The sequence below is a fragment of the Neofelis nebulosa genome, chromosome 15 (assembly GCF_028018385.1).
Source record: "Neofelis nebulosa isolate mNeoNeb1 chromosome 15, mNeoNeb1.pri, whole genome shotgun sequence".
NCBI classification, from domain to species: domain Eukaryota; kingdom Metazoa; phylum Chordata; class Mammalia; order Carnivora; family Felidae; genus Neofelis; species Neofelis nebulosa.
Window position 1 is genome coordinate 74,433,240 of NC_080796.1, and position 16,168 is coordinate 74,449,407.

At 43.9% G+C, this 16,168-nt stretch overlaps 1 protein-coding gene across 9 annotated transcripts in view; it reads left to right on the forward strand.

The window, feature by feature from the left end:
- The window catches only part of ASH1L (ASH1 like histone lysine methyltransferase), a 193,199-nt gene that overhangs the window by 71,659 nt on the left and 105,372 nt on the right, over window positions 1-16,168 (forward strand). For all 9 annotated transcript variants that reach the window (XM_058701884.1, XM_058701891.1, XM_058701885.1 and 6 more), the window contains exon 4: window positions 12,463-12,564. In XM_058701884.1, the coding sequence (XP_058557867.1) occupies window positions 12,463-12,564 (102 nt within the window). The remainder of the gene's footprint in view (window positions 1-12,462; window positions 12,565-16,168) is intronic.

The following is a 16,168-nucleotide window of genomic DNA, read 5'->3' on the forward strand; positions in this document are numbered from 1 at the left end:
TGTGGCCGGTGCTCTGACGAGGAGCGGTGCTCCGACGAGGAGTGGTGCTCCCTGGCTCACTCCGTTGAGATCGTGTGTGAGCCTGCTCAGTGACCATATCATCCTGGTATTCTGCTTACCAGTTGTGTGTGAGCTGGTTTGCTTCACTGGAACAAAACAGTTGCTGCGTTCATGTGTCTGTTGATCTGTCACAATGTGATGGATGATGTTCCCCGAAGGAGGGGATAGACCCGGAATCCGGGGCCTCAGACAGCCCTGAGGAACCGCACCATTTAAAAGTATTGGTTATTTACCATGTATGCTAACTAACTAGAATTTAAATAAAAACTTGAAATAAAAAAGTAATAAAGAAGCAGTGGTTAAAAGCCATCACGCTTTGGTTTGTCTGTAACCATTTGTGATCTCTTCAGTTTTTTAAAAATTAATTGCCAAGGCTTAAAACTCTGGAGATTTCACACAGAGTTCAGAAATCTGCTTTCCTTTAAAAGAAAAACCAGAACAGGGGCATCTGGGTGGCTCGGTCGGTTAAGCGTCCAACTTCGGCTCAGGTCATGATCTTATTACAGTTCGTGGGTTCGAGCCCTGCGTCGGGCTCTGTGCCGACAGCTCAGAGCCTGGAACCTGCTTTGGATTCTGTGTCTCCCTCTCTGCCCCTCCCCCTGCTCATGCTCTGTCTCTCAAAAATAAACATTAAAATTAAAAAAAAAAAAAAGAGAGAAAGGAAAATAAAAAGCAGAACATCTGGCAAAAGTTAATCCCCATTTCCTGGATGACATCAATGGCTGTGTCTCAGTAGTGCCCCCCCTCCCCCCCCCCCCCTTGGGGCAGGCGCTATTCAATTCGTCTCGGTCCGCACCACTTCCTTGTGGTGTGCCGTGTCTGGCTCAGTTCAGATATTGAAGCAGTGTATCTGTCTCCAAGGAACATTTTAGTTTGAGGCCTCTAATCTAAGAGTTGTGAGAAGGAGCTTGTAACAGGTAGGGAAATGGAGGTGGAAGTGAAGCGAGCTGACAGGGTGGTTGAACGTATTAGCTACGCAAACGCTAGTCACCCAGGAGACCGGCTACAGGAGGTGGGGTGAAAGGATGGATGTGAGCCTGGTTTCAGGGTCCTCAGGAGGTACAGGTCTAACGTGGGAAAGTATCTGCCTTAAGAATAAGAATTTGTCTCCTTCCTCTTAAAAAAAATAACAAAAACATTAAGATCTCTGAAGTCACCGTTCTGACGCTAGTTTTCTGGAGTTGAGGAAAGACCCTGCAATTTTAAGGGCAAAGTCCTTCAAAGACTGCCCCCACTTCCTGTGCCAGAGCGAGTTTCAGTGACCCCAGTCCACCTACACTCTTGTCTAGACTGCTGCAAATTTGGGGCTTCCCACAATCCCACAAGCCCTCAAGTTTTGATAATTCGGTAGAACAACTCAGAAGTTACTGAAACCACTGTATGTAGGATTACAGTTTTATTGTCATAAAGAATGCAGATCAGGAATTGAAGAGATTCCCAGGACAAGGTCTAGGGTGGAGGACACACAGCCTCCCTGCCCGGTGTTTGTGGGATCAGGGTGTGTTGCCTTCCCGGCACACCACTGTGTTCACCAACAGGGAGCAATGCCAGGCCTTTGTGTCTAGAGTGTTGATTGGGCCTAATTACATAGGCATGATTAATTAAATCACTGGCTGTGTGCTTGAACCCTATCTCTACCCACTCTCCCCTCCCCCCCCCCCCCCCCCCCCACTGTAGATAGGGCTGGCCCCAAATTTCAGCCCTCTAATCCTGTGATTGGTCTTTGTAGTGAGCAGCCCCACCCTGAGGCTACCCAGGGTCCGTCCACCTTAAGTCAGCTCTTTGGCATAACAAAGACCCTTCTATCACTCAGGAAGGTCTAAGGGTTTTTGAAGCCAAGAATCAGACAGAGAACAGATACATTCTTTATTGTATCACAAATCCGCAAATTCGTGGAGCCTCTCCATCTTCTTCACAATTACTCTTTTGATAAGTGGGTAGAAATGTCTTGATTTTCTAATAGGAACTTTTTCAAGTAGACATGAAAACTGGTTACGTATCCTAGTTCGTAAAACCAGTTGAGAAAAACGATTTTTAGTCAAGGAAAGTTATAAGAAAAAATTACTAACTAAAGCCTGGGGTATCTTCTAATTTAATCTCTTTGAAAGTCAGAACTTTGTTTCGGCACAGCTTCATGTATTTTTTTTTTTTTTATTTTAAGTATTAATGATGATGGCTATCCCTTCCACAGTTATTGTCTGTTGTTTGCCAGGAGCAGGGAATAAAATCATGAATAAGATGCGATTTGCTGCCAGAAGGAATTTACACTTACTCAGAGAACATAGGCATGTTTACAAATAATTATCCATGGCTCCAGGGGCGCGCCTGGCTGCTCGGTAGGTACAGCATGCTACTCTCGACCTCGGGGTTGTGGGTTCGATTCCCACTTTGTGTGTAGAGATCACCTAAAATCTCAAACAGTGGTGCCTGGCTGGCTTGGTTGGTTGGGCATCTGACACTTGGTTTAGGCTCATGTCATGATCTCACGGGCCTCGGGGTCGACCCCGGATCACGCTCCGTGCTGACAGCATGGAGCCTGCTTGGGATTCTCTCCCTGCTCCTCCCACACATGCGCGTACGCAAGCTCTTTCTCTCTCTATTTCAAAATAAATAAACTTAAAAAAAAAAAGTTTCTTAAAAAAAAAATCTTACGTGGGGCGTCTGGGTGGTTCAATCAGTTAAGCATTCAACTTTGGCTCAGGTCATGATCTCATGGTTCATGAGTTTGAGCCCCACCTCCGACTCTGCTGACAGCTCGGAGCCTGGAGCCTGCTTTGGATTCTGTCTACCTCTCCCTCCTTCTCTCACTCTGCCCCTCCCCTGTTCGTGCCCTGTCTCTCAAAAATAAATGTTAAAACTATTTTTTTTAATATTAAAAAAACAAATCTTAAATACTGACTGATAACTCCTAAAGATATGTTCACAACATGTTTCGGGGGCAGACAAGAGAGGGGCTCACCTAGGAGGAGCTAGAAAGACTCCTAGTTTTTAGTTTAGTGTGCAAAGAATAAAGGATGAAGACTATTCTTACAGAGAAAGAAGCTGTTCAGGGTCTTAGTGACCTGATAGTGTGCTTAGGTAACTGTTTACAGTCTGATATGGAACCCACAGGATGAGACTGGAAAGACAGGAGACAGATCATAAAGCCTCTTGTTTATTATATAAGATTGCGGGGAGTTTAGAGTTTACCCTGTGGGCAATGGGAAGTTAAAGGTTTTAAAGCAGGATGATTTGCTGAGATTAAATTGACAGCACTGTGGTACATGTACTGGGGAGAGATCAGGTGTACTAGTTTGGGAATTGCCCCAGCAGAATCTTATGGGGGAGAAAACATATTCAGAAGAAGTAGATTTTAAAAAGAGGGGAGGAGAGGGCGCCTGGGTGGCTCAGTCGGTTGAGCGTCCGACTTCGGCTCAGGTCACGATCTCGCGGTCCGTGAGTTCGAGCCCCACGTCGGGCTCTTTGCTGACAGCTGGGAGCCTGGAGCCTGCTTCGGATTCTGTGTCTCCCTCTCTCTCTGCCCCTCCCCTGCTCATGTTCTGTCTCTCTCTGTCTCAAAAATAAATAAACAAATGAATAAATAAATCGTTAAAAAAGAGGCGAGGAAAGGGGAAGATTTTAGAATGTCTGCAGGATGCCCCTCCGGTAATGGGTTGGACAGCGGTGTAATTAAGTGAAAGGAGGCGCTCGGAAGAGATGGCTGGAGATAAAAGGCAGATTTGGGTTTCATGCTGTTCAGTGGGATGTATGCATCTGTAGCTCAGAGGAGAAATCAGTCTGTCTGAAGAGGAAAGTTGTAGGTAAGTGATTGTTGAAGCCGTGAGAAGTGGTCCTGTTTCGCTGGGCGCACCACACTACTAAGGGGACAGGAATGTCAGGTGCTGCTGGGGTCAACTCGAAGAGGCTGGGAGTAGAGGCTGCCTTTGGCCGGTTATCACCTGTGAGCTCACAGTGGTTTCTGTGGAGGTAGATGTTCGACTTCTGGGGGTGCAGGAACGAACGCGAAGTGAGGAAGTGCAGACGGTTAAGATTCTTACAGCTTTACATTTTGTGGTAATTCCAGCTGGTTTGTTTCGTACTCGTAATTACACATCCTGTCAAGGAGATATTTGCATTTCTCAGTATGTGATTGTTTTGACGTCACATTGTAATTATTCTTGAAGTGTACAAAGAGCATAACTAAACTTTGTTATTTTAATTTGGCCTCAGCCTTCAGCTGGTATTTTTTTCTATGTATAACTTAAAGACAGATTCATTATACATTAATTGGTATCCTGTTACGATACCCAAAATAGGACTTCCTACTGTGCCATATAATACAAAATTGCCAATTACCTTCTGGACATTATTATCATGAAAAGGCTTCCCAGTGGCCAAAGCAGGAACAATGTAAGCAACAGAATTAATAGTGACAGCGTTGGATTATAATGTAAAGATACGGCAAATACCCATTACTCCATGTCGATGTAACTAAGTGATCGTATGGGGCACCTGGCTGTCTCACTTGGAAGAGCATGCGACGTTTGATCTCGGGGTCACAAGTTTCAAGCCCCATGTATGGCATACAGCTTATCTAAAAATAAACAAAAAAAAAGAATGATCAATTAAATCAGTAGAGGAAAGGGACAAATTTTCCTTACAGAAGAATTACAAATAGTATATGTAGACCAGCCTCTTCAAGGAGGTGGACTTTAATTCCCCTCTTCTTGAATATGGACTGCACTTAGTGACCTAATGCCACGTAACAGAGGACAGGAAGGGGAAAATAGCAACTTTGCAGTGAAGGAGAATAGCAACTTTGCAGTGAAGGAGACGAGCAGACCGACCACACCTTAACCGGGTGCAAGTTTAACTTGATGAATCGTGCCGATAACAGGTAGCCTCTGATGTAATTAGCCGGGAACTTTGTTCTGTGGTGTTCTTTCCAAAACTTATAACCACAGTATTCTTTTAAAAAACACAACCATGGTCTAACAATACTAAAACCAAAAAAAGAGACATTGTACAAAATATGTGACCAGTGTACCTCCGAAATGTCGAGGACCTGAGAAAACAAGGAAAGATTAGGAAACTGTCACAGATGAGAGAGGATTGAGACATGGCAACTAAATACAATGTGATATTGTGATTGGCCCCTAGACCAGGAAAAAGACATATGTGGAAAAAATCGTATTAATGTCAATTTCATAGTTTTGGCAGATGTATCATAGTTAAAATATAAGACGTTAAGTTAACGTTAGGGGAAGTTGGCTAAAGGCTGTATGAGAAGTCTCACTTTGTACTATCTTCCATAAATTTAACATTATAGCAAAACAACTAGTTTAGTTTGTTGTTTTTTTTTTAAACAGTACAAATTGTTGAGGGAAGCCTATCTCTAATAACTAAAGAAAAAATAAAACAGATTCTTACGATTTGGATTGAGTAGATTTTTCGTGTTTGTTGGCATAAAGCAGGCATATCTATGAATTATGTTGATGTGCGTATGAGGAAAATAAAATTAGATCAGGGGCACAGGCAGGAAGGATCTTCCTTCCTGTGTGGTCTGGAGCCAGGTGGCTGACCTTGCCTTGTTTCCTAGCTGGGCAAACTGATAATCACTTGAGCAAATTTGGACTAAACAAATTAAGTGGCATAAAGCTTTAAAAGGAGTAACAGCTCTCATCATTTTATAAATGATGTTTGTGTGGTGGTTAGCTCATTCTTCTTCTGTGTTCTTCTGTAGGAACTGTTAGAGAGCAATAGTCTAAGACCAACCTGATGCACGTGAAATCATAGGGATTCCACACCTAAGCCTCGCCTGGCCTTTCTGGCCTGGCGAGGTCCTGGTAACCAATTAAATCAGTATCTACATTCGGTAGACCTAAGATGGGCCTGATGAGAAAGAGAATCACCTACTCTATCCCTGTTTTTCAGCGTTTTCAACTCATGGCTGGCTGTACATGGTCAGTCTGCAACCTGATTTCAAAAATGGGGGATGGTTCCGCCTAGAGCTCACAAAGTAGAGAATGTATACACACGCATACACACGTAATTATTATAGGTTTCAATAACTTTTTTGTCCCCCCAGGAGTAAATTAGAGCTGATTTTTATTTTCGTTTGGAAAAAGTATATTTACTGTAAAAATGTAATGGTTGAAGAAAAGTATACTGTGCTTTGTTTTCTTTTTTAACTGGAGAGTGTCTGCATTGATCAGAATTTTCTGATGTAGGACATTGTCTCTAGCATGATGTATAAAGATACCCCCAAAAGTAAAGCGCGAATACGTGTGAAGATGAAATCCGAAAATTGATTATGGTGGTTAGTGCAGTTCTGGGGTTTCCAGTGGGATTCCATTTCAGTGGATGATGTGCTTTGGGCATTACGAGAAATAGCCTAATTAGAGGGAGGAAAACAGACTTTTTAGCTTAAAAATCACCAGCATAGGCTCTGAATCATTCTCTCTTGTAGTGCATTTAATTGGTGAGTCAGATGAAATGTATTGCTTTCAGTAAATGTATTTCCCACAATTGGAAACAGCTGTTTTTATCATGGAACCAGCTTTTATCTCAGCATTCAGCTCATTCAGTAGAAGCTTCCAGGACTCCTGTGAGCTGTGAACCATAGCAAAGGATTCAGAATTTAATCTGGAAACAAAAAAAAAAAAAAAAAAAAAAAAAAAAACCTGATCAGAAGCTCCCAATAGTTGGTTCATATTCTTTTTGTTGTTGTTAATGTGTATTTATTTTTGAAAGAGAGACAGAGTGTGAGTGGGTGAGGGGTAGAGAGACAGACAGAATCCGAAGCAGGCTCCAGGCTCCCAGCTGCCAGCACAGAGCCCGACGTCAGGACTCGAACTCACGAGCTGCAAGATCATGACCTGAGCTGAAGTCGGACGCCCAACTGACTGAGTCACCCAGGCACCCCGGTTCATATTCTTTTCCTATGGTATTCTTTTCTATGATAAGCCAGCTTTGATGCAGTCACTGTTCAGAAACACTCCCGATAGTCTTAACTTGTAAATGATAAAATAAGTTTCTTTCTTAAAATTTTATAGTACATTGTTTTGGTGGGAAGGAGTGATTTAAATGTTAGAAACTAGTTTTAAATATGTGATTTTAAAATAAATGTGTATCATCTATAAACTGGCTTCAGCATGGTATCCTTCCAGATCTGGCACACTTAATCTGTTTTTCCATGGCTTACCCAACGATATTTCTAGCATTGGAAACAGCAGACAACCTGCTCGCCCAAACCATACCCTGGTTACTTGGGTCTTTAGTGCTGATCTCCCGACAGAGTGTGGCCAGAATTCGTAACTATAATGAGTTTCGAATGTTTTCATAGTGGATTTACACTAAAGCAATACATGTTTTATCCAAGCAGCTGTTGGTTTCATTCACTGTGTTCTTTTGTTAATTTACGTTTGGAAATTCCCTCGTTTTTTAGCCTAGGGTAGGTGCTCAGGGCTTCAATGAAAGTTTTTGCTTGGTGATACCTTTTTCCCAGCAGACACCACGCTCAGTGGGAATCGTCTCTTCTTATGCTGACATCCCTGCCCATTTGACTCCGTCCTCACACCCAGACATCTGAAAACGCACTATTTCTTTTTTATCTTAGATAGGTTTCAGTTCCTCCCGTGTAGACACCAAGATCTCTTGTGACAAATCAACTTCAGACCAGCTGCTTGGTTTCCACCCATTTTTATATATAGTGAAAAGATTTCCAGGCTCTTATCCATTTAAATCCAGTTGTGTCCTTTTTTGTTTTCTCCGCTTTCTGACATTCTTACCCATGATGTCACCCTATGGTTTTGCTGTAGAAGTACCATCTTTCCCCCTTTATGTCTTCTTTGTCAAAGGTGTTTCCTCAAAACCTGCCTTTATGTTTAAAAGCTCAGAGAACAATGGCCAGGAAAAATCCAGAGACTCTACGGTCAAAACCACTTCAAGCTTCCCTCACATTTCTAAGTTTGTTTTTAATTCTTAATTCCCTTATTATTTTCCCAGTTTATGATAGTCCCTTTTTTTGTTTCCCTCCTTGCTGATGGTCTGCCTTCTTTTTTCCACGAAGACCTCTGGTTTTCCAGCTGAAGAAAAAGAATACTTGTAGCAATCACCTTACATTTATGCTGAAGTCCAATTTTATTTGGTTGCTTTCTTGGTGATTTACTTATAACTTCTGCTTCATTTATGTGTGTGGAAGCTCTAAACATATCTCTGAAGCTGTCAGAGGTCTGAGTAACGAGTTACTCAGTAGTGTTTCTACCCAGTCGTTTGTCAGTTGCGGAATTACCACTTCGATTCTGTTCACTTCTGAAGTACTTAATTATTTGGCTTCGTGCTATATCGACATGAGAACCGCTGGGAACCCTCTGATACGTAAAATCAGAGAGGTCGTAGGTAGTCTCCGTGTGTATTCTTTGACGAAGTATCACATTGTCTCGAACTGAAATCCATACAGACCCTCTTGTCCTGTAAGGAGTGCAGAGTGTTCTCACAACCCCCCAGGCAGATCTGAAATGACCGCTGATGACACGGGAGCAACCACGCGTCGCGTGGTGGAGACATCGACAAGGCAGTCACTGACCTGAGGAGTCCCACCGTGGCGTGGCCGAAGCCGAGAGTAAGCGGGGCAAGCAGACGGCGGTGCCCTCCCCTCCCCGTCCAGAGCTCCACTGGCGCCCGGTCGCCGTGGGCACATCGGGTTTCACCGATGGAATCCAGAGCGCGGCCGTGACCCTGAAGGAGGTGTGGTGAAGAGTCGGCGGATTAGAAGATTCACTTTCCAGGAGCTTTTACCACCTTGCAGGTGCCAACCAGCCTGGGAGGTGCCTGTCCTACCAGTGCTTCCCAGTTGGGGGTACTTCTTTATGCTTAGGAATAATGCTGGAGACCCTAAATTAGTTGCACTTCCCAAGTGGGCATAAGTCCTTGCCCTTGTTTCATTTTTCTTTTTACTTTGAATAGTTGCCTACGCATCAGTGACATTATTAAGTAATTAAGGTCTAAAAATTTATGATGAACCTAAGGAGCCAATTTACGTATGAGAGCATAACGTTTGTAAAAACCCTTTCAATTGCTTGCGTTACCTCACTTTGAAACTCGCATCAGCCGAGTGAGTTCGAGTGCTTTCTCAGACCAACGTTCAAGTGCATTGACTTGCCAAGATCTTAAAAGTCTTAATTATAGCCGAGCCAGGACTCAAAGTCAGGGCACCTTTGGTGATGTACCTAACACTGCGCCACGCACAGCTGTGCACAGCACTCCGCCTTAGGTTTCGAAATGTGGACATGTTGTTCTCCCTTGAAATGGACATTCTTGTTCTGTCCGGGCGTTAGCTTGCTCTCCCCCGGCCACCCAGCTGCACATGGCACTTATGAAATAGTACATTTTTGGCAGTGTTGGAGATAACGTTTGCAAATCTCACCCGATTTCTGCTGTTAGGCCAGTTTCAACATCTTTAACAGGTTGCTGCCTCTTACATACAAGCTTCTATCATCATTTCCCAGTCTTAATTTTGGTTGCTTTCTATCATTAGGTAGATTTTTTTCCACCCAGATTTCTCATCCTCTTATTGTCCTATGACCAACATTTTTTTAGCAAAATACCAGGATCTGATCTCATGACTACCAAGCCCTAGGGAACTGTATCTCAGGGATAAATTTTTTTTCCCTTGAAATATGAAATATTAAGACCATCTCTGCTTTTTATGAAAAGGGAATTCAAACACACTTTTACAAATGAAAAGTGAAAAACATCCTGAATGAAGTTTCATTCCAGTCTCCCGTTAAATCCTAAGAATAGGCTGCCGGCCTCCAGTACTTTCAGGAAATGAAAAGTGGCTCAGAAGCTAGGTGAGCTAAGCCACCTCTCTCTCAATTGTTTCAGTTTCTCAGGAATTGCCGTACAATGCTGCCAGTAATGATCTCCAGGGATCTGACCCCCGTTCCACCTCCTCCTGCCTCCTGTGCAGCTCCAGATGCCACCAAAGGAGGAGCTTGGAGGAAGGTGCCGGTTCCCTCTTTGACCCTGAGGGCGGTGAGGCCAGGCAGGGTGATTCTCAGGATATCCTGATGTTCAAAGGTACAGTTGAAGCCTTCATCAAGACTTTCTTGAAGATGACCAAGAAATTTGGGAAACATTACCACCTAGCGTGGAAACTGAAGACAGAGCTCCAGCATGGATGGCACAAACGCCATCTGAAGTGCACGTGATGACATTCAAGACCTTCGATAAGCTCCTTAAGGGCAGAGACTTTCAAAATATTTTTCTCTCTCTCCTCCTGCCTCCACAATGTCTAGCGTAGAAGCAAGCGTATAAACTGGACTCGATGAATGTTAGTTTATGACTGGGAGAGAAGACTTTATAAAAAGTGCTCTCCAACCACTCCTTTCCCTAGTTGTTAGTCCAAGATTGAGCGTTCAGCAGAATAACGGTAAAGAGAGGCCTCTGATGTCTCAAGCTTCTTGGCCACTGTTGTCTTCTGTCTTGGCTCTGTGTCTCAGTAGGAAGTAGTTATCTGTCCAGTGTATGAATTTTTCAGTGTTAATACTTTTTTTTTTTTTTTTTTTTTTTAACGTTTATTATTGAGAGAGAGACAGAGATAGAGCATTAGCATGGGAGGGGCAGAGAGAGAGAGGGACACACAGAATCCAAAGCAGGCTCCAGGCTCTGAGCTGTCAGCACAGAGCCCGACGTGGGGCTCGAACTCACGAACCATAAGATCATGACCTGAGCCAAAGCCGGAATAACCGACTGAGCCACCCAGGCACCCCTCAATATTAATACTTACTAAGGTATGTCTTCACTGATGCCTGGGCTTTTACCTCTTAGATATTGTTATTGCGGGGGGTGGGGGGGGGTTGGCGCCTGGCTGGCTCAGTCAGTGGAGCATGCAACTCTTGATCTCAGGGCTGTGAGTTCGAGCCTCATGTTGGGTGCAGAGATTACTTAAAAGTAAAATCTTTATTGAAAAAGATACTTTTGTGGTATTTAACTCTTTAATGGAAATCTTATCTCAACCACAATCTAGGGTGGATTCATTGTACTGTCAGTTTTTAAAATCCCTTTGTATTTATTTTTAAGATTCAAGGATAAACAGTCTTGCTTCTTGAATAGATCTCACATTGGTCATGTCTGTTGGGGAAGTAGGATGTATTGTTACAATACCAGTTTCCCGAGAACCTAACTTGTTACTGTTGAATGGCAGCACAGAGCCTCCTGTCTCACCTGAGCAGGACTCAGAGAGGATTTACAATGATGTGATTTATGATGATACATAATTAGAACAAAGCTCACGGTTCATTATTATCTGTGTCAGAGAAAGGGAAACACTAGAAACGTGGCTCCATTCAGTTCTGTCCCCAAGTTGTTCTTTGCTCACTTAGTCACATCTCCATCAAGGAGTTCACTCTTCATTTAGAGGTGGATCTTAAAAATCTCATATTCAGGTATTTGATTTCTGATACTTTTGTACTTACAGTTGTACTACAGTTATGCATAGGCTTTCTATTTGTAACTTCTTTCAAGTGCAAAGTGAACATTTCAGAGTACTGCTAGTTTTTTTGACCAACGTGATATAGACATTTATTACGTATTCTCAACAGCTGGCTTTTTTGGTTCTAAAGAATCCAGTATCAGAACCAAGTATATTTTATTCAGAAGAAGAATCTTTCCTGAACAACATATTTTTCTCTTGAGTAAGAGATGTGTTAAATTATGCCGCATTGATAGGGGTTTTGGTTAACATTAAGTATGTGACTTTTGAAAGGAAATCGAGTTTCTTTGTCCTTAAGAGCTCTTACGTATATAACGAAGGAACCTCAAGCGTACAGCTTTAAAGTACGTTTGCTCTGTTTCCTAGATAAGTTAGCAGTTCTTGCAGAATATGCTATAGGGGAAACACACAGAGTGTGAAGGTGACCTCACAGGTTTAAGATCCGACTCTGATTCTATCAAATGAAACGCTCAGGTTGGACCTGCTTTTCTCACATCAGTTGTTCCTAATTAATTGCACTGTACATTTTGTCCGTCGGTTTCTGGGATGAATGCGAACTGACAATCAGGAACAGGTGTGATTGTAGTCCTGCCGGTGACTTTTATCGATAAATATCTCGATGGTGTGTTTCCTGGTGGTGATGCGCCAGAACTAACATGAATTCCGTTCATTCTCCCTCTAAAATCGTTTTCCCTGTGTAACGTGGCAGGAGAAATTGACGTGGGAGAGGCCCGTGAGGCTGTGCTGGCAGCACGCGGTGTGGCTTCTCCCTGCTTTTCGTCCACTCCCCGTCCGCTCGCAAGTTGTATGGCTGCTGGGAGTGGTGATGACAGCAACTCAAATAGTCTAGTTCTGACACACAGTCGTTTGAAATGGTGCTTAGACGTGAGTTTCCCTGTGATTCCTGGCCTTTCCTGTCTCTCCAGGTTCCCAGCCAACCTCAGAGAAGTCTTCCCAGCGACTGTCCGAGAGCACGAGCAGCAGCCCTGCCCGGAAGCGGTCGTCCTCGGAGAGCACTTCGTCCACAGGCAAGTCCCCCTGTTGCACGGACGGACTCTGACCCGACTCTCCCGTCTGCTACTTGTGAGCAGACTTCCCGCACGACGCAATAAGCTTCTCGCGGAAATCACAGCTTACATTTACTTACAAGACACTATTGTGGACGAGACAGAAGTGACTCTAGGACGCGCGAGGGGGCCACAGTGCAGACTGACATGGTGCGGAGCCCCCCCAGTCTCCCTGAGTCCGGGTGGGCTCACTCCCAGACCTGCAGTGATTTGGATGTGATCCAGAGGAAATCGTTCAAAATGACTAGGTTCAAGAGTAGGCGGACAGGAAAATAAAGATTTTACAAGTTGTGTTGAGGTGAAGGACTGTGGGTGCGCTAAGGCAGTGTGGATTGGAACTTAAAAGGTGGGTTAAATTCTGTAACAGACCGGTCGGTGTAGGCACCTCGAGCACTTACCACATGCGTGGTGACTAAAGGAGACATCCCTGGGGCGCCTGGGCAGCTCAGTGGGTTGAGCAGCCGGCTCTTGCTTTTGGCTCAGGTCATGATCTCGCGGTTCGTGGGTTCCAGCCCCACGTTGGGCTCCACACTGACGGTGCTACTAAGCCTGCTTGGGATTCTGTCTCTCTGTCCCTCCCCTACTCAGGTGCGCATGTGCGGTCTCCCTCTCTCTCTGTCTCTCAAATAAACTTAAAAAAAAAAAAGAAGAAGACAACATCCCTGAAGATGTGACACATAATACTACTGTAATTTGAGTACGTGAGTGGGTAAACAGTAAGAATGTGTTTACCACACTGACAATAACATGTCCGAAGAAAAGCGCAAAACCATAAAATGGAATGCTGTTTTTGGAGAGCAGCACGTTATTTGAGATGACTAGTGTGTGAGGGATATTATGTGTTGATTGTGGTTGAACATGAAGCTATAAAAGTAATAACCCACATGGCATAGGGGGTTTTTTTGGTTGTTTTTTTCATTTGAAGGAATTGAGACTTTACTGTAGAGGCAGTTGGGAGCCACTAGAGGATTTTGAACAGGAAGATAGAAATTATTTGATATATTGTGCAGTTCAAAATAGGATAGGTTTTGCAGTGCTAAAAAAAGTCCCACATTTCGGTGGCTTGAAACAGCAGAGTGTTGTTACTTTTTGTTCACGCTGTGTGACCATAATGGGTCTGTTCTGCGTTGTCTTCCTTCTAGGACCTTGTGTAACCCAGCCTCTATCTGGAGCGTTGCTGGTCGTGTGGAAAAGGGTGAAGGTTCATACAACGCGCTGACCAGCTCTTAAAGTTTCTGCCCAGAGCTAACTGTTACTCCTCACATTTCAGCGCTAAAGCAGATCGCGTGGTTAAGTCTTACGTCGAGGAAGTGTCGGGTGTATAGTGTCATTGAAGGCAGGGCAGCAACTATTTATGAATAATGCCTCAGTCTACCGCGTACACATTTTGGGAAAACTCTACAGCATTACAATGTAGAGAGTGGGATGTGACAAGAAATGTGTGGAGAAATGCATTGATAATGGCTTCAGGTTGGGATATGTTAAAATTGAACAGTGTTTGGACCGTTGGGGTGGAGATGTTAATTGGCCGTTCGGAAGTGGCGGCTTGTAGTTTGAGAGGCATCTCTGGCAGAGGCGCAGGCCCAACAGCAGGTAATACAAACTTTAATCTGGCAGCGAGTGAGATTACCCAGCAAGAAGATACCACTTGGGAGGATGGCAGGAATGCAGGTTTAAGAAACATTCGCTTTCGAGGGAAGCGGAAGAAAAGAGATCGGTGACAACGTACAAGTTTTAGACTGATTTTTTATGTAGAAAAATCACAGAGTACATGTAATGGAAACCTCTTAATGGCAGATGTCACAGAGAGGTCAAGAAAGATGTGGACAGAAAGTGTTAAGGAATTGGGAAAACGAGTTTTATAAAACCACTTTGCAGGCGGAGTTAGAGCAGTTCGGCTGCTTGAGAAGGTGCTGGCTGAGTTCAGGTGACCCTGGTACGGATGTGAGCTTTGCTTCCAGCAGGGAGGCAGAGGAGATGGACAGAGCCAACAGATCTGCTTCTCGGTACTTAAAACTAACACTACTAGATAAAATATGGAAAATATTTCTTAAAACATTGCTGAAATTTGAAGTAAGTAGACAGGAAACCAGAAACTTGCAGACAACTTGATTAACAGCAATTAGGAGTATTAGAGCTGCTTGACATCTGCCTGGTGTGGCGAGAGCCTGATTACTGGGAAACATCCAGGTGCAAGAGACAAAGGACAAAGCCTAAGACTCTAGCAGCACAGAAGTCCCCATCAGACTTCCCGGCGTAAATCTGGCGCTCCCTGAAGGTGACATTTACCAGGATGAGAGCAAATAGAGAAGAACCTGGCGGTTCCTTGTTTCAGTTTGGCTTTGGGCAGAGCCCGAAAAGGAGCTCCTCTCCACACACATGCTCTGTGTCACCTCCTGTCTCACACTGCCTGTGGAACCCAGAAAAAAAATCAATGAAAACTTGTTGTAGAGTAGTAGGGCCCTGAGTTCTTCCACAGCCAAATGCAAATTTAATTCCTATTTGGCATAAACCTGAGTGTCTAACCTTCCAGGGATATTCAAAGAAATGAAATAGGTGTAGAGACTATGTGTGTAGTAATTGAGATATATAAACAACCGTAGGAAAACAATTTTGTACAGGATATCTTATGGCCCATCCATGAACTGTTTTGAAGCAAAGCCAAAGGGATGATTTACTTAAATACACTAAAAGAGTATATGATGATACTAACGAGTGCAGTCACTGTTATGAAAGCTATTGACTATGACCTTAGCGGGATCTATTGGGAAACGTGACAGTAGATTGCCTGGACTTACTTATAATGTGGAAGCTGGGTTCCCAGAGCAGAGGTTTCAGAGAAACTCAGGTGGAATGTGTCCTGCCTTTTCTAGCCCAACCTTAGAAATCACCATATTCTTACCTCTATCGACTTCTCTTTGCTAGAAGCAGCTCACCAAGGGCAACATATATTCAAGAGGAGAGGCATTAGATCCTACCCCTTTTTAAAAAAATTTTTTTAATGTTTATTTATTTTTGAGAGAGAGAGAGAGAGACCGAGCATGAGTGGGGGAGAGACAGAGAGAGAGAGAGACACAGATTCCAAACCAGGTTCCAGGCTCTGAGCTGTCAGCACAGAGCCTGACGTGGGGGCTCAAACGCACAAACTGTGAGATCGTGACCTGAGCCAAAGTCAGACGCCTAACCGACTGAGCCCCCCAGGTGCCCCTAGATCCTACTCCTTGAAGGGAGAATTAGTAAAAGAGTTGTGTATGTACAGGTTGTAATAGCTCTACAAGCAGCTGGGCTGTTGCTTTCGGGCAGGGAGGCAAGATTAGCTGGGTATGGAGGGGCCGTGGTGGTGTGAAGGCAAGTGGATAGGTTCAAGAGGCCAGATGAACGTAAAATCAAACGTTTTGAGTTGTGGGGAGAGTAGAGGAGAAATGACAGACGATGTGGCCTGAGCTTGGCTGACAAAATCCCTGGCACGTGATTGGTGCTCTGTGTATATAATGTTGAAGAGCTGGCTTTATGTTACCAGTCACTGAGCTTGGCGCTTTGGAGGAACAAGGTTGAGGGAGGAGGT